The sequence below is a fragment of the Schistocerca piceifrons genome, chromosome X (genome assembly GCF_021461385.2).
Source record: "Schistocerca piceifrons isolate TAMUIC-IGC-003096 chromosome X, iqSchPice1.1, whole genome shotgun sequence".
Lineage (NCBI taxonomy): Eukaryota > Metazoa > Arthropoda > Insecta > Orthoptera > Acrididae > Schistocerca > Schistocerca piceifrons.
Genome location: NC_060149.1, coordinates 149,112,814 through 149,135,139, shown reverse-complemented (window position 1 = coordinate 149,135,139; position 22,326 = coordinate 149,112,814). Strand labels below are relative to the sequence as shown.

The 22,326-nt window shown below is 38.3% G+C and overlaps 1 protein-coding gene across 1 annotated transcript in view; it reads left to right on the top strand.

Moving 5' to 3' along the window:
- LOC124721603 (coiled-coil domain-containing protein 175-like) overlaps positions 1–22,326 on the top strand; it is a 143,712-nt gene that overhangs the window by 118,374 nt on the left and 3,012 nt on the right. Inside the window, exon 6 of the mRNA XM_047246654.1 lies at positions 9,497–9,713. Coding sequence (XP_047102610.1) covers positions 9,497–9,713 — 217 coding nt within the window. The remainder of the gene's footprint in view (positions 1–9,496; positions 9,714–22,326) is intronic.

Below are 22,326 nucleotides of genomic sequence, written 5' to 3'. Positions count from 1 at the left end.
GCACTGGCTGAAAAATGGGGGGTGGAAATTCAACACTGACTACTTTAAATGATGTAGCCAACAGGTGCACATATGCCGTTTTACAGTTCTTTATTTTTTTATTTTCACTGGTCACAACCCCCCCCCCCCCCCCCCATAATACATAATACACAGTTACATGGCCAGTGCACTATTGTTTAACTTCTGATAAGTCTCATTAATAGGCTGCAAGCAAACACCAACATACTGCTACAGTAGTTTACTGTTGAACAACTACAAGCAATAAAAACCTAACCACACAGTTCTTGCCACATAATATGGTATGTATCGAACAGACACTGTCATCGTTTTAGCATACGGCCTATTACACATATTTCACAATTAAGTGGATGCATTGTTGCTGTTCTAATCAATACAGGTTCCTCGTCTGAAACTAGGTCATGGACTGACTGTCTTGCCACAAAAATCGGGCCCTTATATATATTATCACAATAATAGGCACTGAAACTACACATTGTCTGATGTTTAATTTACAGAAATTACAATTAAAATGTAACTCAATATATTAACTGAATACATAAAAAATTGGTTATTTTTAACAGTTTCTTCTACTGCAAGGGTTAGGCTGAATTATTTGTTTAAATGATTAAATTAACATATATAGTTATGCAAACAATACTTTTGACAAAACGGGTGATTACTTTGGAATTAATGAAGGGCTGGCTTTGCTAACATGTTTTTGAATAGAGCCAAATAAATACTTTAAGATTACTAGTACTACTTCTTCCAAATGTTTACAATTAGTACAAGATTTATATTTGTTTGTAGGTCAACAATAGAATTTAAGTTACAAAACAATTACTGATTTCACCCTATAACAAAAGATACTAACTAGGAATAGTCAAAATAAATTAGAAAATCAATTACACACATGAAACTAGGCACAAAATTAGATCTGGTGTTATATTCTTTAAGACTGAGGGCTAACCTTTCTCTTTTATGGAAATGCATGTTATATTCACATATGTTAACAGTAATTAGTCAGGAATGAAAAAATGAATTTTAAGGAGGCAGACGGCAAAACAAGAGGGGAAGTAAAAATATCCCAGCATGTTTCATCACACTATGATTACAATGTCATTGTTTTTTTCCAAATTGTTTGTTTTTGTTGTTAGTTCTTCAACTGCAGCACTTAATATAGTCCCAGGATTACCTTATGTGAATACAGAATATTCTCTGTGTAAAGCATAATGAAGAGGACCAGAAAGGCTTTGCCTGTGGGCATGTGTGTACAGTAAAAACTTTTTTGTGCTTCCAGCATAAGAAACTTTTTGTTTCCACATTTATCTAAATATTAATTTTGTTTAATTTCGCCTATACTGCTCATTTTTTTGATAACTGAATCAAGTACTGCAATTTTATTCAGCGACACTGGTGCATCATTTCCAGTGTTTTGTTTACCACTTTCTTGGTTTCTTGCTTTGTTTTTGTGTTTTGCTGCTGTCCACTTATATTTATTTGTAGGCTCAACATATTTTGAGTTTATTATTACACCTGCTTCATAATCAAAATCAGTTTTTTTTGTTCACAAATCACTTTTAACAATTTCAATTCAACTGCTTTTGTGGCTATTTTCTGTCACTGTTTCACTGTTTTCATAAGGCCCTTCTTCAGCTTTTTAATGGAATTTGACTGATAGGAGTATTTCACAACTTGTGGAAAAGTTCCAAGTCCAAAAACACAATTTTTCAAGAGACCAGACTTAGGATAGTTGTTAGAATTTGAACTGAACTGTATCTAACTATGTAACTCACATAGTGAATATATCTGTGGCTTCTCAAACTTCATTCTAAAACATATAATTTATATTATAGTTTCTCCTTTGACTTACCTTATAAACTGTGAGCTTCAAACTGGAAAATTCGCTGATGTCTTGAAATCCACAATTGTTGATCCAGTTTATAAGATGGGAGATAGAAGCAATACTGACAGTTACAGGCCCTATATCCCTCATTCCCATAATATCAAAGGCCATAGAACTCTGCATAAAAGAGCACTTATTCAGATACTTTGAGTATACTAAGCTAATCTTTTCTTTACTTTATGGCTTTAGGGCTGGCCTATCCACCATTGAAGGTGTAAAATCTCTGGTAACAAATGTTCTATAATTCTTTGAAAACCATTGTTTTTTCTTGATCTGAGCAAAGAATTTGACACTGTATCACATGATGTCCTATTATCTAAATCTGAAAATAAGGGAATCAAGGATAATGAACCACCATTAATCAAATCATACCTCTTAGGCAGGAAACAAGCTACACTCCTGGAAATGGAAAAAAGAACGCATTGACACCGGTGTGTCAGACCCACCATACTTGCTCCGGACACTGCAAGAGGGCTGTACAAGCAATGATCACACGCACGGCACAGCGGGCACACCAGGAACCGCGGTGTTGGCCGTCGAATGGCGCTAGCTGCGCAGCATTTGTGCACTGCCGCCGTCAGTGTCAGCCAGTTTGCCGTGGCATACGGAGCTCCATCGCAGTCTTTAACACTGGTAGCATGCCGCGACAGCATGGACGTGAACCGTATGTGCAGTTGACGGACTTTGAGCGAGGGCGTATAGTGGGCATGCGGGAGGCCGGGTGGACGTACCGCCGAATTGCTCAACACGTGGGGCGTGAGGTCTCCACAGTACATCGATGTTGTCGCCAGTGGTCGGCGGAAGGTGCACGTGCCCGTCGACCTGGGACCGGACCACAGCGACGCACGGATGCACGCCAAGACCGTAGGATCCTACGCAGTGCCGTAGGGGACCGCACCGCCACTTCCCAGCAAATTAGGGACACTGTTGCTCCTGGGGTATCGGCGAGGACCATTCGCAACTGTCTCCATGAAGCTGGGCTATGGTCCCGCACACCGTTAGGCCGTCTTCCGCTCACGCACCAACATCGTGCAGCCCGCCTCCAGTGGTGTCGCGACAGGCGTGAATGGAGGGACGAATGGAGACGTGTCGTCTTCAGCGATGAGAGTCGCTTCTGCCTTGGTGCCAATGATGGTCGTATGCGTGTTTGGCGCCGTGCAGGTGAGCGCCACAATCAGGACTGCATACGACCGAGGCACACAGGGCCAACACCCGGCATCATGGTGTGGGGAGCGATCTCCTACACTGGCCGTACACCACTGGTGATCGTCGAGGGGACACTGAATAGTGCACGGTACATCCAAACCGTCATCGAACCCATCGTTCTACCATTCCTAGACCGGAAAGGGAACTTGCTGTTCCAACAGGACAATGCACGTCCGCATGTATCCCGTGCCACCCAACGTGCTCTAGAAGGTGTAAGTCAACTACCCTGGCCAGCAAGATCTCCGGATCTGTCCCCCATTGAGCATGTTTGGGACTGGATGAAGCGTCGTCTCACGCGGTCTGCACGTCCAGCACGAACGCTGGTCCAACTGAGGCGCCAGGTGGAAATTGCGTGGCAAGCCGTTCCACAGGACTACATCCAGCATCTCTACGATCGTCTCCATGAGAGAATAGCAGCCTGCATTGCTGCGAAAGGTGGATATACACTGTACTAGTGCCGACATTGTGCATGCTCTGTTGCCTGTGTCTATGTGCCTGTGGTTCTGTCAGTGTGATCATGTGATGTATCTGACCCCAGGAATGTGTCAATAAAGTTTCCCCTTCCTGGGACAATGAATTCACGGTGTTCTTATTTCAATTTCCAGGAGTGCATTACTCTAAATGATTGTAGATCAAATGCTCTGCCTGTTACTACAGGAGTACCACAAGGTTCTGTCCTGGGCCATTTTGTTTACTTTTCTTTATATGTATGATCTACCTAGCCTATGGTATATGCCGATGATACAACTCTTGTAGTGACCAGTCCTAATATAGATGAAGAAAAAGGAAAACACTGAAAAAATGAAATAATACTAAATAAAAACAAAACAGGAATGAGATAAAACTTCCTGGCAGATTAAAACTGTGTGCCAGGCTGGGACTCGAGCTCAGGAACTTTGCCTTTTGTGGACAAATGCTCTACCGACTGAACTACCCAATCACGACTCGCAACCCATCCTCACAGCTTCAATTCTGCCAGTACTTCATCTCCTACCTTCCAAACTTTACAGAAGCTCTTCTGTGAACCGTACCAAACCAGCACTCATGGAAGAAAGGGTATTTCGGAGACATGGTTTAGTCTTTGGCTGGGGGGCTGTTACCAGAATGATGTTTTCACTCTGCGGTGGAGTGTGCGCTTATATGAAACTTCCTGGCAGATTAAAACTGTATGCCAGACCGAGACTTGAACTCGGGACCTTTGCCTTTCACAGGCAAGTGCTGTACTGACTGAGCTACCCAAGCATGACTCGTGACCCATCCTCACACCTTAAATTCTGCCAGTACCTCATTCCCTATCTTCCGAACTTCACAGAATCTCTTCTGCAGAGTGAAAATTTCAAACACCCTCCCAGGCAGCGGCTAAGCCATTTCTCCGCAATATCCTTTCTTCCAGAAGTGCTAGTTCTACAAGGTTCACAGAAGAGCTTCTGTGAAGTTTGGAATGTAGGAGACAAGGTACTGGCAGAATTGAAGCTGTGAGGATGGTTCTTGATTTGGGCTTGGGTAGCTCAGTTGGTAGAGCACTTGCCTGCAAAAGGCAAAGATCCTGATTTCGAGTGTCAGCTTAGCCCACAGTTTTAATCTGCCAGGAAGTTTCATATCAGTGCACACTCCATTGCAGATTGAAAATTTCATTCTGGAATGAGATACTTATATCTCCACAAACTAGATGAAAAGGTAAATTAGTGTGAATCTGTCAGAGACTAGAAATTCGCCTGGACTCTCAACTGAAATGGGATGCACAAACAGACTAATTGTGCATTAAACTATCATGTGTGATTAATTTACTTTACAAATTAAAACCCTGAGCCAGTAAGGAAGAGCTTCAGTCTTCATATTATACTTTTTTCCACTCTCACTTAACTTGCAGAAATATCCTATGGGGCAGCTCTTCCGGTGCAAAAACAACATTGTATGTGGCAAGAAAGAGAAAACATAATTGATAACAGTTACAGGTATTGCAAACAGAGAGTCATGCTAGCCACATTTTAAGGACTAAATACACGGTGAAGGAAAAATGCTGCACTTGGCAGCCGGCACACAATTCCTCATCCCATTTCAAGACAGAAGTGCATCTAGCAAAGCCTAGTCCCACCAATAGGCTTAATAGAAATGTGATTTAAAAAATGAGAATTTGGCAATGCTGTAACTGCATGCAGCATGGCCAAGAACAGGTAACATGAACTATGCACTGTGCTGGAGCTGACCCATTAGCTCAGTGAGACAAGGCAGTGCCATGGGGAACAGATACACAGACTCACCAATGTTCGAGTCGCGTTAGTGTGAAACACCTTTATTAAAAAATTGAGACATAACATTAACTTCTTACAGATATAAATGACCACTTTGTTTTGTCTATGACACAAATAAAGCCAATAAAAGATAATAGTGGATACAGTAACATTGTTTGTATCTAGTGGGGTACAAAAAATCCAGTAGGTAGGGTACACTAGATTGCACATTATGCTACACACAAGCTTATCTTCACAGAACTGGTACATACACATACGAGGAATGTTCACTTTGGAAAATATGTTCAAGGTGACCACCTTGCATTTGCAAAAACTTTGACACTCGCAGGATCATCCTATGCTGGACCCTACACGACACACTTGCATCCACCATTGCCAAAGCTGCATGCATGTGAGCTATTGGGTCATGTATATTCTACATCTACATCTACATTTATACTTCGCAAGCCACCCAACGGTGTGTGGCGGAGGGCACTTCATGTGCCACTGTCATTACCTCCCTTTCCTGTTTCAGTCGCGTATGGTTCGCGGGAAGAACTACTGCTGGAAAGCCTCCTTGCACGCTCGAATCTCTCTAATTTTACATTCGTGATCTCCTCGGGAGGTATAAGTAGGGGGAAGCAATATATTCGATACCTCATCCAGAAACGCACCCTCTCAAAACCTGGACAGCAAGCTACACCGCAATGCAGAGCGCCTCTCTTGCAGAGTCTGCCACTTGAGTTTGCTAAACATCTCCGTAACGCTATCACACTTACCAAATAATACTTCTTTGGATCTTCTCTATCTCCTCTGTCAACCCGACCTGGTATGGATCCCACACTGATGAGCAATACTCAAGTATAGGTCAAACGAGTGTTTTGTAAGCCACTTCCTTTGTTGATGGACTACATTTTCTAAGGACTCTCCCAATGAATCTCAACCTGGTACCCACCTTACCAACAATTAATTTTATATGATCATTCCACTTCATGGGTGGAGTATTATAAACTTGTTTCTTTGAGTGTCCCTACAAATAAAAATTTACTGTATTAAGGTCCATAGAATGTGGAGGCCAGAGCATTGGACCTCCATGACCAATCCATTTCCCTGGAAATGCTTCATTTATATAGTTGCTCACATTCATTTCAAAGTGTAGCAATGAACCACCATGCTAAAACCATAGCTGTCCTGAACACCGAATATGGCAAAGAAACATATGATACAGGGGTGCATTCAACTTGTCTGGCAATAGGTAAAGGCCCAAAAGCACTTCCCCAATGATTCCAGCCGACAGGTCTTGTGCCAAAGCTTTGCTGAAAGCTACAGTTATGGGTGCCTTGCTGGGTTCTGTTCCAACCAATAATGTCTACTGTGGAGATTGAAAATACTTTCACGAGTCAAGCTAGATTCATCAGTCTATATCAAGTTATTTATAAAATGTTTGTTATCTTCTGCTTGGTGCAAAAGCCATTAACAAAACTGTAATTGTCATATGCACTCGTCTGGTCGCTGATGTTGAGTTAACAAGTAATGATACGGATGCAGTTCTTTATCGTGCAACACTTTAACTACTAGTCACTGGCATAAATAAATTAATAAATAAATAAATAAATTATAGTAAAAGGAATTTGCTAGAGGAGATGTCATTAATAGGTAATACCAAAGAGAAATTTGTAGCTGACATGAAAATGAAACTTCTTGTTTGCCCCTAAAATGTTGTGTAGAAAGACAATCATCAGGTTTTGTGCAAACTGCACTTTGTCATTTCAAGTGAAAAAAGTCACTTGAGCAGTCAGTGAATGCTATGACACATTCATATACAACAATGTCAGTGCAAGTATCAGTGGATTACTGTTTCCACAACTTTAAATTTATCTTCAGGAACATCAAGGCAAATTAGGACACAAATTTAAGGAAGCGACTGTTTACCTTACTCCATTCCAGATCTGTATAAATAAAACTAGTAATTTTTTTGAATGGTAGATGTTATGTATCCAGTAAAATGCTTAATCTGTCCAAAGTTTTTGTAATGTTACATATTATTTTTATTTTAATGTATCACTCTTGTAATGTTTGGTGCAGTCTATCCAGCCATGACTGGTGAACTATACAGAATTGGTAATAAATAATTAAAAATGTATTAATAACTAGCAAGGCTGGGGTTCTCAACATTCTCTGCCTGATGCTGGAATGATAGAAGTATGAACTTGGAGCCCAAACGACAGGCATCGTTTGTCCCACATGCACCACAGTCAGCAGTTGGTTGCATCCTGTTCCCTCAGTGGCTGCTGGAACAGCCTCTTCTTCATGTTGGATCAGGCCTTCAGGGATACACAATGAGTGCACACGAAGCTCTTTCCCATTCCTTGCTGCCATTACTGTAAGAAGTATCAACATTCACTGCACATTTGGACTGTTGATAGTTAATAGATCTCTTCACTTTTGTGCTTGTCTCCCCTTGACACGAGAGACAGAATATTTCCCAACTGGGGAAGAAAGTCTCAGTTTCAATGGAGGTAGCACCTCTGACTTGTTAATTAGGGGTATGAGTGCAACATCCTGAGTTCTCCCTGGTCCCTTTCTCCCCTATACATGGTCTCTAGACCTAACATTGACATGCCATTCACTTTAAAGTGGACAAGTAGTGATAGATCTTGTATTTCCTGCAGAAGAGATGCACAGGAGAGAGTAATAATTGAGGTACCTTTGGTATCTCTGTTACATGCCTCTTGGTACCCCTCCCAGCACACCCATTTGCAGAATATTACGGATTTGCTTTCAATTTGTGGTCATGATGTGCTACATGTATTACTAGTAGCCGTTGGAACTGAAGCAGTTAACAGCCAAAACCTTTTATGACAAACTTAATATAAAATTTACTGTTTCTCTGTAATGTTTTTGAGATTATGATCACTAATAAATTTGACAGTAATATTAATTTATGATAAATGCAGACAATACACACTCTTTTTAAAAGAGAAAACTAATGTGACATGATGTGTTGGTTATTTACTGTAAATGTAAATCACAAATACTTATTTACTATGACCGTGCATTCTAAAAAATGAACTTTTTCTCTCATGTCATTATGCAGTGAAATTAGGGAACAATTGTTTTTTTAATGAGGGTACCATTGCCAGAAGTTTGTAAAAAGCACAAATTAATTTTACAGTTACTAGCAATGTTAAAAGTTACACAATATATCTTGTTATGTATTAGTATTTACACAGTCAATTATTTTGTAGTATTTATTCAAAAGTAAAAACGCTAGAGATAGTACACTAGGTCAGTTAGGTAAGTGCTGGTTTTGTGAAAGTATCTTTCAAGACATTGAACAAAAATGATTAAGAGTGGTCACAGAATGTCCTCCTTAAATCAAGATAAACAGACTAGGGCATGAGTATGGCTATTCTCAAATATGAAAATGGTATTGCTCCTCATTACTTCACAGCTTGAATGTGAGTGTGGCATCATAAATGATGGTGGAACTGGGAGGCCTGTAAGCATTTAATTATCAGAGCATATGACTAAGATACCATATGAGTTGTGGGCAGCCCATAAAGTTTTAAGTGCGCTGCATGCTTGCCAGGCCACTAGAGATGCAGCAGGGGTAGATTATGGATGCTAATGAGGTTATGAATAGCCAATATAATATGAACAGGGAGGAAGGTAACAAGAAAACACTTTGATGGTCACTTTGCCTGCTTCAATGACTGCCTACAGGAAAATACTGTTACTGTACTTCCAGTTCACTGTTGAGTGCCAATCATTGGTATTTGTGTAATAGAATTCATAGGCTTCCAGATAACCAATCTCTCAGTTATCAATGAAATCATGGAACATTTCCAGTCATTACAAATGCCAACTAAATTGTGCACAATAATTATAGAAACTAGGGAACCAGCAGTCTAGACTCTGAGAAAAATATCACTTTGAAATAATCAAAGCACAATTTATTTCATCTTATCTTAATACAAAGCATTGCACCAAAAAGGAGATTATTCAGATCATTTCATTACTCACTACGGTGATCACACTGCAACTGATTATGCTGGAAAAATGACGTGATTCTCTTTTGGAATTTAATTGTTGTTTCATAATATTATGTACTTCCACAAATGGCATGTCACTATTTTTTTTTCTTTCCTTTTAGGGTAGGTGCAGCTGATAGTACATTCTGCAACCTTAGCCAACAGTTGGTGTCTACTTACAAAAATGTGTATGCAAAGAAAATGGATTGGTTAGAGGAGGAGGAAAGTCTACTTCAAACGGTCAACAAACTGTATTCAATAAGCCAGAGTGAAGCAGTTGAAAAAGCAGAGAACACAAAGCTCAAGAATTCACAAAGAGACCAAGAGCAAAATGCAAAGGTAACAGAGCATCAAAATGTAGTGTAACCAGCATGTAAAGCATTGCAAGCAGTTTCCATTTTTTTCTGCTAACAGAAACCACTTCAGCCTATCATAGTTTATGCAGTAGAAAATGTGTCTTAATTTGTGCACCAATATGAAAACTGTTTTTTGATAATACACAACTAATGCAGCCCCAAGTAACATCCTGTTGCTGCTAAATGGTGTGTTGGAAACTTTAGATAACTATTTACAATGGATTTTAATTTTCTGAAATTTATTCAGAAGTCTGAAAAAGTGGAGTTTACAGTGGTACTTGTCCATAAGGAAGTGTAAACATTATTGAACTAGTCTAATTTGAAGCACTGCTTCATAGCCTACAAAATCATGAGATGAATGCTTGACATGCTTGTTGTTTACTTATTTGGTGATGCTTGGGTTTTGGGTCACAGGCTGTGGTCTGAGGCATGATTTCCTCCTTAAAATATCAACTCTTACAATATTAGACAAAACACTAGACAGAAATTTATGTATAAGACGATTGTCTAAGACCCTTTAAACTATAAGCCACCAAGGAAATAATGATAATAATAATAATAATAATAATAATAATAATAATAAAATAATAATAATAATATATATATATATATATAAATATGGCTTTTGGAACAGACAAATGTAAGAAAAATAGCATAGTCAAGGGAAAACACACTAAACAAGAAGATTACATATTGGATAACCACAGCGACTGCATAGAAGCGATGGAAAAAACAGATGCCTATAAATATCTAGGATAGAGACAAAAAATAGGAATAGATAATACAAATATTAAAGAAGAACTAAAAGAAAAATATAGACAATGACTAACAAAAATACTGATAACAGAATTGACAGCAAGAAACAAGACAAAAGCTATAAATACTTATGCTATACCAATATTGACCTACTCATTTGGAGTAGTGAAGTGGAGTAACACAGACCTAGAAACACTCAATACACTTACACGATCACAATGCCACAAATATAGAATACATCACATACATTCAGCAACTGAAAGATTCACATTAAGCATGAAGGAAGGAGGAAGGGGATTTATCGACATAAAAAACCTACATTATGGACAGGTAGACAATTTAAGAAAATTCTTTATATAACGAGCAGAAACTAGCAAAATACACAAAGCAATCACTCATATTAATACATCGGCTACACCACTGCAATTTCATAACCACTTCTACAACCCTTTAGATCACATAACATCAACAGATACGAAGAAAGTAAATTGGAAAAAGAAAACACTACATGGCATGCACCCGTATCATCTAACACAGCCACACATCGATCAAGACACATCCAACACATGGCTAAGAAAAGGCAATATATACAGTGAGACAGAAGGATTCATGATTGCAATACAGGATGAAACAATAAACACCAGATATTACAGCAAACATATTATTAAAGATCCCAATACCACAACAGATAAATGCAGACTTTGCAAACAACAAATAGAAACAGTAGATCACATCACAAGTGGATATACAATACTAGCAAATACAGAATACACCAGAAGACATGACAATGTAGCAAAAATAATACATCAACAGCTTGCCTTACAACATAAACTTATAAAACAACATGTTCCCACATACAAGTATGCACCACAAAATGTACTGGAGAACGATGAATACAAATTATACTAGAACAGAACCATTATAACAGATAAAACAACACCACATAACAAACCTGACATCATACTCACCAATAAAAAGATGAAATTAACACAACTAATCGAAATATCCATACCCAATACAACAAATATACAGAAGAAAACAGGAGAAAAAATTGAAAAATACATCCAACTGGCTGAGGAAGTCAAGGACATGTGGCATCAGGATAAAGTTGACATTATACCAATTATACTATCAACTACAGGAGTCATACCACACAATATCCACCAGTACATCAATGCAATACAGCTACATCCAAACAACTACAGAAATCTGTAATTATTGATACATGTTCAATTACCCGAAAGTTCCTAAATGCAATATAACACATACCATACAGTTAAAAGGAAGTGACGCTTGATCAAGGTCCGCGTCACTTTCCATTTTTAACCAGACTTAACGCCTGAGAAAGTAAAGAAATAATAATAATAAACCCTGTGGAGGCCCGTGAAAAGAATAGACCTCCTGTATATTTTGCCAGTCATAAAAGGCGACGAAAAGAGCAAACCACTAATGGGGCTATCCCCGCTTTTAGTGTGATTAGTTGGTTCAGGACAGAACTAATGAAGCCTCGGACAAGCGCTGTCATGTTCGGGGACGACGCTTGAACCCTAAGCCCGTCCACAATGATAACAACACTGCTAGCCACACGGAAAATGATTTAAATCCAAGTAGAGGTGTTTTGCAGGATATGCTTCCTGCAACCACTCCAGAAGGAAAACAAAGACAAAGGATGAGATGCTCAGATGAAGTTAGCTGACACTTCATGTTCTGTTATTACCAAACAACAAACTTAGGAACCAACACAACTGGATACAGATCACAAGTATACACAACATTTATTGCCAGATACCCAGAACTAAAATTTTTAACAGAACAACGAGTAGCTGATCAGATCCGTGTAATAATAAAAAATAACAGGATACCCCAGTCAGAATTAGAAAACATCAAACAACAAGTACAACAAATACTGGAACAAAATAATGTGCAATCAGAAGAAGAAGAAAATACAGTAATGGAATCAAACATCCCAGATCAAACAAACAAAGAACAACATGCATCAATTAAACAATCAGAGGAAAACAAAATCTTAAGACAGCCACCAGAACAAGCACAAATAGAACACGAAGTGACACACGTGTTAGATATAGAAGAAAAATTTCAGCTTACATATATAGAATACAAAGACACAAATACAGACATTAGACCATTCTTGCATAGACCACCAAATAACCCACAAGCCAAAACAACAATAAAAACTATCAACACAATCATACACAACAAAATAAATGAAAATACAACTATGGAAGAGTTACAAGTACTGGTTTATATAGGAGCACTCACTACACTAAATATACACACTAGGCAGAGATCAGAACCAACCAAGACACAGAAGAAACCCACAAAACCAGCATGGCAACACAGGTTACAGATCAGAATAGAAAAACTGAGGAAAGACATCAGACAGCTAACACAATTTATAAGAACTGAAATATCAGACAAAAAACGAAAAAGGTTAGGTAAAATCTCACAACAAGAAGCAATAGAGCAATTAGAAGCATTGGCCAAATGACTTAGAAGATACAGAAAAAGTGAAAATAGAAGGAAACAAAACCAAACATTCAACACAAACCAAAAGAAATTTTACCAGACAATATATAACCCATACATTAAAATAGTCAATCCACCAAACGTAACAGACATGGAACACTTTTGGAGCAACATATGGTCAAATCCGGTGCAACATAACAGGCATGCATGGTGGATACAAGCAAAAACAGACACATACAAGATGATCCCACAAATGCCTGAAGTGATAATTTTGCAACATGAAGTCACACGAGCAATTAATTATACGCACGATTGGAAAGCCCCTGGAAAAGATAAAATAGCAAATTTCTGGCTAAAGAAGTTCACCTCACCTCATTCACATCTAACTAAATTATTTAACAGTTACATTGCAGACCCATACACAGTCCCTGATACACTTACACAAGGAATAACTTATCTGAAACCTAAAGATCAAGTAGACACAGCAAACACAGCAAAATATCGCCCCATAACATGCCTACCAACAATATACAAAATATTAACTTCAGTCATTAAACAGAAATTAATGACACATACAACACAGAACAAAATTATAAATGAAGAACAAAAAGGCTGTTGCAAAGGAGCACGAGGATGTAAAGAGCAACTGATAATAGATACAGAGGTGACATATCAAGCTAAAACTAAACAAAGGTCACTACACTACGCATACATTGATTACCAAAAAGCTTTTGATAGTGTACCCCACTCATGGTTACTACAAATATTGGAAATATACAAAGTAGATCCTAAATCGATACAGTTCCTAAACATAGTAATGAAAAATTGGAAAACCACACTTAATATCCAAACAAATTCAAATAATATCACATCACAGCCAATACAGATTAAGCGTGGAATATATCAAGGAGACTCATTAAATCCTTTCTGGTTCTGCCTTGCTCTGAACCCACTGTCCAACATGCTAAATAATACAAATTATGGATATAATATCACTGGAACATACCAACACAAAATCACACATTTGCTATACATGGATGATCTAAAACTACTGGCAGCAACAAATCAACAACTCAACCAATTACTAAAGGTAACAGAAGTATTCAGCAATGATATAAATATGGCTTTTGTAACAGACAAATGTAAGAAAAATAGCATAGTCAAGGGAAAACACACTAAACAAGAAGATTACATATTGGATAACCACAGCGACTGCATAGAAGTGATGTAAAAAACAGATGCCTATAAATATCTAGGATACAGACAAACGATAGGAATAGATAATACAAATATTAAAGAAGAGCTAAAAGAAAAATATAGACAAAGACTAACAAAAATACTGAAAACAGAATTGACAGCAAGAAACAAGACAAAAGCTATAAATACTTATGCTATACCAATATTGACCTACTCATTTGGATTAGTGAAATGGAGTAACACAGACCTAGAGGCACTCAATACTCTTACACGATCACAACGCCACAAATATGGAATACATCACATACATTCAGCAACAGAAAGATTCACATTAAGCAGAAAGGAAGGAGGAAGGGGATTTATCGACATAAAAAACCTACATTATGGACAGGTAGACAATTTAAGAAAATTCTTTATAGAACGAGCAGAAACTAGCAAAATACACAAAGCAATCACTCATATAAATACATCGGCTACACCATTGCATTTTCATAACCACTTCTACAACCCTTTAGATTACATAACATCAACAGACACGAAGAAAGTAAATTGGAAAAAGAAAACACTACATAGCAAGCACCCGTATCATCAAACACAGCCACCAGTATCATCTAACACAGCCACACATCGATCAAGACGCATCCAACACATGGCTAAGAAAAGGCAATATATACAGTGAGACGGAAGGATTCATGATTGAAATATAGGATCAAACAAGAAACACCAGATATTACAGAAGCATATTATTAAAGACCCCAATACCACAACAGACAAATGCAGACTTTGTAACAACAAACAGAAACAGTAGATCACATCACAAGTGGATGTACAATACTAGCAAATACAGAATACACCAGAAGACATGACAATGTAACAAAAATAATACATCAACAACTTGCCATACAACATAAACTAATAAAACAACACATTCCCACATACAAGTATGCACCGCAAAATGTACTGGAGAATGATGAATACAAATTATACTGGAACAGAACCATTATAACAGATAAAACAACACCACATAACAAACCTGACATCATACTCACCAATAAAAAAAAGAAATTAACACAACTAATCGAAATATCCGTACCCAATACAACAAATATACAGAAGAAAACAGGAGAAAAAATTGAAAAATACATCCAACTGGCTGAGGAAGTCAAGGACGTGTGGCATCAGTATAAAGTTGACATTATACCAATTACACTATCAACTACAGGAGTCATACTACACTATATCCACCAGTACATCAACGCAATATAGCTACATCCAAACGTATATATACAACTACAGAAATTTGTAATTATTGATACATGTTCAATCACCCAAAGGTTCCTAAATACAATGTAATGTGCACCATACATTTAAAAGAAAGTAATGCTTGATCAATGTCCACGTCACTTTCCATTTTTAACCAGATGTAACGTCCGAGAAAGGAAAAATAATAATAATAATAATAATAATAATAATGGTGGTGGGTGGTTGTGGTGAATATGACAGAGTGCGGTTTCATAACATTTAAACAAAGGTTTAAGATTGGTCTTAATTTTGCACCTTGTTTGCCCCAGAATGGTTTATATTATTTGCATTTGATTTTCTTGGTAGGACTTCACCTGGTCATGAATGAACACCCCGATACCTTTATATTCCAATTTAGAAAGCAATAGACTGTGAGCTATAAAAGTGAGAGCATTTTTCAGATTATGAAGAAATAGTGTGTGATGTGTTCCAGAAACAATGGAACTATTAACTAAATTACTCTGTTTCTATGCTTTTAAAGAATCTGATATAAATGATTTTTGTTTGTTTGTTTTTGAGAGCTGACACTGCAGAGATATTGGTCTCTTATATTTTATGTGAGTCTTGGCACCTTTCTTAGAGACTTTATGTTTGCCTTTTTCAATTTCTCTGAAAATATGACCTTTAATCATTGGTGAATTTCAAAGTTCAGTAAGGAGCATGATCAATTCTGTTGCAAATTTTTAATATCTGATCAGGAACATTGTCCTCAACAGCAAGATGCACAGTGACACACTTTTAGTCACCAAGTAACTAAGATCTGATATCCGAAAATGTAAGAGTAGTACACTTTAATATCTGATTCATGTACTGCATTGAACAACAGCAAAGTAACGGTCACATGCCAAGTTATGATACATCTCAATAACAAATACCTGGAAAAGCGATAGGAATTTGGTAGTGACAGCAGAATTAAAAATATTAAATAGCAGGCTGGAGAAAAATACTGGCTTTATATTCACATTCAATATCTTAAAGTTAACAGAGTACATAGTGGTCAGATTTATTTACCTAAAAGTCAAGCCATATGTACTGAATATAATACACTGTCTTAGACACCAGCAGTTTGGATAAACCACCACATATTGTACATTTCAACCTATTTGGGGGAGAGAGGGTTCAACAATACATACCATATTCTGTACCATCTCTGATAAGCCTGTCACTCGGAGCAAAGAGTGTTCAGTCTTTATTGAGCAAAAGAAGATTCAAGAGATAAAAGATACCCAGTGCATACCAATCATTGACAACAGTCATTTGGCAACCAACTCCAAACAATGACAAACATAAATATGCACTTGCAAATGCAGCTGCAGAACTGGATCCTTTAATAAAGAAACAAGTAAGCCTACATCAGAAAAAGCCATAGGTAACATGATTTAGATTCCAGAAAGAGATTTTCACTCTGCAGCGGAGTGTGCGCTGATATGAAACTTACTGGCAGATTAAAACTGTGTGCCCGACCGAGACTTGAACTCGGGACCTTTGCCTTTCAGAAGTACTGGCAGAAGTAAAGCTGTGAGTACCGGGCGTGAGTCTTGCTTCGGTAGCTCAGATGGTAGAGCACTTGCCTGCGAAAGGCAAAGGTCCCGAGTTCGAGTCTCGGTTGGGCACACAGTTTTAATCTGCCAGGAAGTTTCATGATTTAGATTGCTACACTGTCTCGGGAAACATAAACATGGGAAAATACAAAATCTCTAAAAGTACATTTGTACCATAACCCCCAAAAGGAAAACACTTAGATAGAGCACTGAGCAAAACTGCACAGATACCATGTTCAAAGTTATCATTGGTCATAACTGAATCAGAAGAAGACTAATTAATGGAGGACATTGTGTTTGAAGTATGCTCAAGGGATTCAACAAGGACCTCTACCAACCCTCTGACTAATACAATGTCCATATTTCCACAAAAAGGTTATAAGGGAGGAGGGGGTACAGAGAATAATTCAAACTGTTATTAGTAAAGTGGCTCCCACCCTATGGTAATGGATCATAAACAGTTTCAAGATACAAATGGAGGAGTTAAAACTATTAATACAGAGTACATATATGTCTTTGTGTCTACAAGAGATACGTTTTAAGGAGTTTGACTCCCCTGTGCTATGTGGTAATAACCTCCACAGAAAGAGTATCATCAGTGGGGAGAGAACTAAAAATTTCATAGATGATGTGTACCACTCCTAAGTTCCCTCTCTAACCACAAATTTACAAGCAATTGCTGTATCAATGGATGTGTGTCATAGGATCACTATATGCTCCCTCCATCTGTCCCTCAAGAACCAATAGCCTCTCACCAAACTCCTCTCTCTCTCTCTCTCTCTCTCTCTCTCTCTCTCTCTCTCACACACACACACACACACACACACACGCTTTTACACCTGCACATGTAGTTGCTGTACACTTTCAGTTGTCTAGCACACAAGAAGAGGGATGCATGTAGATACATTCCTGTTTCTCAAGACATGTAATGCCTCCAAATTTTTTATGTGAAAACTCTTAAAGCTTTTTAACTACAATAAACTTTATTAATGTGCTATATCTGTATTCTTCATGTCTGCATATTTATTTCTCAACATAGTCACCCTGGCAATGAACACATTCCTCCCAACAAGAGACCAGTTTATTGATACCATCACTGTAGAATGGAGGCAAGACCTCACCTCTACTTGCACCGCTTCGTCACTATCAAGGTGTTGTTTAAGTTATGGAAACAAATTAAACTTGGATGGGGTCAAGTCAGGACTGTCTGGAGGATGATTGATGAGGATGAACCCAAGGTGTCAGATTGCTGCAGATGTTGCAGTACTTGTGTGTGGTCTGCCATTGTCATGATGGAGAGGGTTCTCCATGTGTGGACTAAGTTTTCTGTGGTTAGAAATTTGATCACAGCAGACTGTTTATCACACACTGTCACAGTTACTTAAGACAGTGTGATGTTACATGCTACACTTTGGAGTTGTCTAGTGGCAGAGGATTACAACCTGTGTCAGCGAACCGTGAAAGGTGACCAAGTAATATGCATGACACTTAATATTTCCACTGATATTGAGAACAGAACAAAAAATTTGGAGGCATTACTTTTCAGTACACTTTGTAGTACAAAGCTTTGTGCTAGGTTGATTAATATCTTTTGTGTAATTATGCTTGTGTGAGAGTGATATAAGAGAGAGATATGCCAAATACCTAGTGGTTGTAATTAAAGTGCAGCTACTCACAGAGGTCCAGTGTGGGCTGTAATTATCAAATGGTAGATATTCTAATACGATAATGTGAAACTAATTTACACTAGAAAAAAATTAGTTCCAAATTTGGCCATCAGGTGCAAGTCTGGTGCTCTGAATGTGAGAAAGATGTATTGAAATGTTTGCGTATGTGATGGACTAAGAACAGGATGAAGGCAGAAATAATCAAACACGTGAGAAAGTTATAATGTTAATTTTATTATTAACTGTCTTGTTCAATGTGAGCACCGGAGACATCAACAACATGCTGTACAGTGCCAGATTTGCACCTGTTGGCCAAATTTGGAACTAATTTTTTTTTTTCCAGCGTAAATCGGTTCTGCATTAACACATTAGCATACTTACCAAGTTTTGCTGCTATACCGTAAGTACAGCCCACACTGGACATCTGTGGGTAGCTGCACTTTAATTATAACCATGCTGTAGTATGGAATTTAAACGATTTACCCAATGCCAGTGAGTGATTTTTGAGAACTACTTCATCTTGTTGGACCATCAGTTGTGCTAGATAATACAAAAGACAGAGGCAATATACTAATGGCAACAATATTAGCTCTAATGCTTCAATTTCCTGCTGTATCATTTCCAGGTATAAGTTTGTCAGGTGCTGGTGAAATCCCTAAGTTGATGGGCACTTAACATTTCTTTCTCTGGGAAACAAAACACTTGGTTGTTGCTTAATGTTTACATGCAAATATGGTATATTGTTCCATGAAGGTTCAAGTGCTGACCACCTGCCAGGAACCTGACAGCTTTTGAGATAACAAGGGCAAAAAGCCACTGTATGATAGTAAGAAAAGTTGGTGGTATGAATTCCTTAACTCCATAAATTATTTCAGCAAATCTTTGTTTGTGTGTGAGACCATGATGAGCATTTCAACCAAAGGTTACCTATTAGTGCTGTAATGAGAACAGTATTTTCCAGACCAACAAAGAAGACATTGACCAAACCATTGTGGAAGATATCTCTTGATGTACTGACACTGTCATTCAGGAACCAGCTTCTTCTGAGAATAAAGTTGATCTTACAAAAGAAGGTATGCCAGAATTAAACAAAAACTTACCTTGTTGGCATTCTTGAGAAGGTCTTCCTCTGGGTAGATGATAAATTTTTACATGTAAAGTAATATATTTTAATATTAACAGCCATCCCACTTGTGTGACTAGCGTCTTACCTCCGTAACAAAACAGTAAGTCTCATTAGCAGACTGTATCACAGGAGTAAAAGTAAATTATGATGGGGCACAAATGAAATATCACAATTAACAAAATTTGATTCTGGGTTCTTTCTTGCGAAATGTAGTTTGAGGAGGGCTATGTGAGAGACGTTCAATGAATTCTAAAGTAAAGTTCTATGTACTGACTTGGCAGAAAATCCTAAGAAATTTTGGTCTTATGTCAAAGTGGTAGGTGGATCAAAACTGTGACCAAAATGGTACTAAAACAGAGGATAACAGACTAAAGGCCAAAATACTAAATGTGTTTTTCCAAAGCTGTTTCACAGAGGAAGACTGCACTGTAGTTCCTTCTCTAGATTGTTGTACAGATGACAAAATAGTAGATATCGAAATAGACGACAGAGAGATAGAGAAACAATTAAAATCACTCAAAAGAGGAAAGACCGCTGGACCTGATGGGATACCAGTTTGATTTTACACAGAGTACGCGAAGGAACTTGCCCCCCTTCTTGCAGCGGTGTACCGTAGGTCTCTAGAAGAGCGTAGCATTCCAAAGGATTGGAAAAGGGCACAGGTCATCCCCGTTTTCAAGAAGGGACGCCGAACAGATGTGCAGAACTATAGACCTATATCTCTAACGTCTATCAGTTGTAGGATTTTGGAACACGTATTATGTTCGAGTATAATGACTTTTCTGGAGACTAGAAATCTACTCTGTAGGAATCAGCATGGGTTTCGAAAAAGACGGTCGTGTGAAACCCAGCTCGCTCTATTCGTCCACGAGACTCAGAGGGCCATGGACACGGGTTCCCAGGTAGATGCCGTGTTTTGTGACTTCCGCAAGGCATTCGATACAGTTCCCCACAGTCGTTTAATGAACAAAGTAAGAGCATATGGACTATCAGACCAATTGTGTGATTGGCTTGAAGAGTTCCTAGATAACAGAACGCAGCATGTCATTCTCAATGGAGAGAAGTCTTCCGAAGTAAGAGTGATTTCAGGCGTGCCGCAGTGGAGTGTCATAGGACTGTTGCTATTCGCAATATACATAAATGACCTTGTGGATGACATCGGAAGTTCACTGAGGCTTTTTGCAGATGATGCTGTGGTGTATCGAGAGGTTGTAACAATGGAAAATTGTACTGAAATGCAGGAGGATCTGCAGCGAATTGACGCATGGTGCAGGGAATGGCAGTTGAATCTCAATGTAGACAAGTGTAATGTGCTGTGAATACATAGAAAGATAGATCCCTTATCATTTAGCTACAAAATAGCAGATCAGCAACTGGAAGCAGTTAATTCCATAAATAATCTGGGAGTACGCATTAGGAGTGATTTAAAATGGAATGATCATATAAAGTTGATCGTCGCTAAAGCAGATGCCAGACTGAGATTCATTGGAAGAATCCTAAGGAAATGCAATTCGAAAACAAAGGAAGTATGTTACAGTACGCTTGTTCACCCACTGCTTGAATACTGCTCAGCAGTGTGGGATCCGTACCAGATAGGGTTGATAGAAGAGATAGAGAAGATCCAACGGAGAGCAGCACGCTTCATTACAGGATCATTTAGTAATCGCGAAAGCGTTACGGAGATGATAGATAAACTCCAGTGGAAGACTGCAGGAGAGATGCTCAGTAGCTCGGTACGGGCTTTTGTTAAAGTTTCGAGAACATACCTTCACCGAAGATTCCAGCAGTATATTGCTCCCTCCTACATGTATCTCACAAAGAGACCATGAGGAGAGATTAGAGCCCACACAGAAGCATACCGACAATCCTTCTTTCCACGAACAATACGAGACTGGAATAGAAGGGAGAACCGATAGAGGTACTCAGGGTACCCTCCGCCACACTCCGTCAGGTGGCTTGCGGAGTATGGATGTAGATGTAGATGTAGATGTAGATGTTTCTGTGTATATAAATGGACTACAAAAATCTCTAAGAGATTTTGGGAAATAGGTGCATACAACAGTCTTCTTTCAGCTCTCGCACATTATATTGATAAAATGCAGTATTGTGATGAGACGATGCTGATTGTTGAGTAAAGCTTTGAAACGTTGTTCATTATAGCCTGATACATTATCTACAAAAAAGTAGGCTACAAAATCCTTGTTTGAATGATTCTCGATTACTTGCTTCATAATTTGCTCTCCTTATTAGGTAGAATTAATAGAGAATAGTTATAAAACAAACATTACATGTGGAATTTTCTGGTAAATGGTACAACAGAGGCAAAGGTGTTGTGCATCACAAAAAGGCTTGTTGTTAAAATTCCAGGAATGTACATTCCTGGAAGGTTCAAGCAACATGCATCCTACTGGTCACTAGTGTACTTCATGAAATGAACGTGATGGTAAAATCTGATAAACTTGATCTAATACAGAGGTTCATCAACAGTCATTCTACATGTGCACCATTTGTACATGGAAT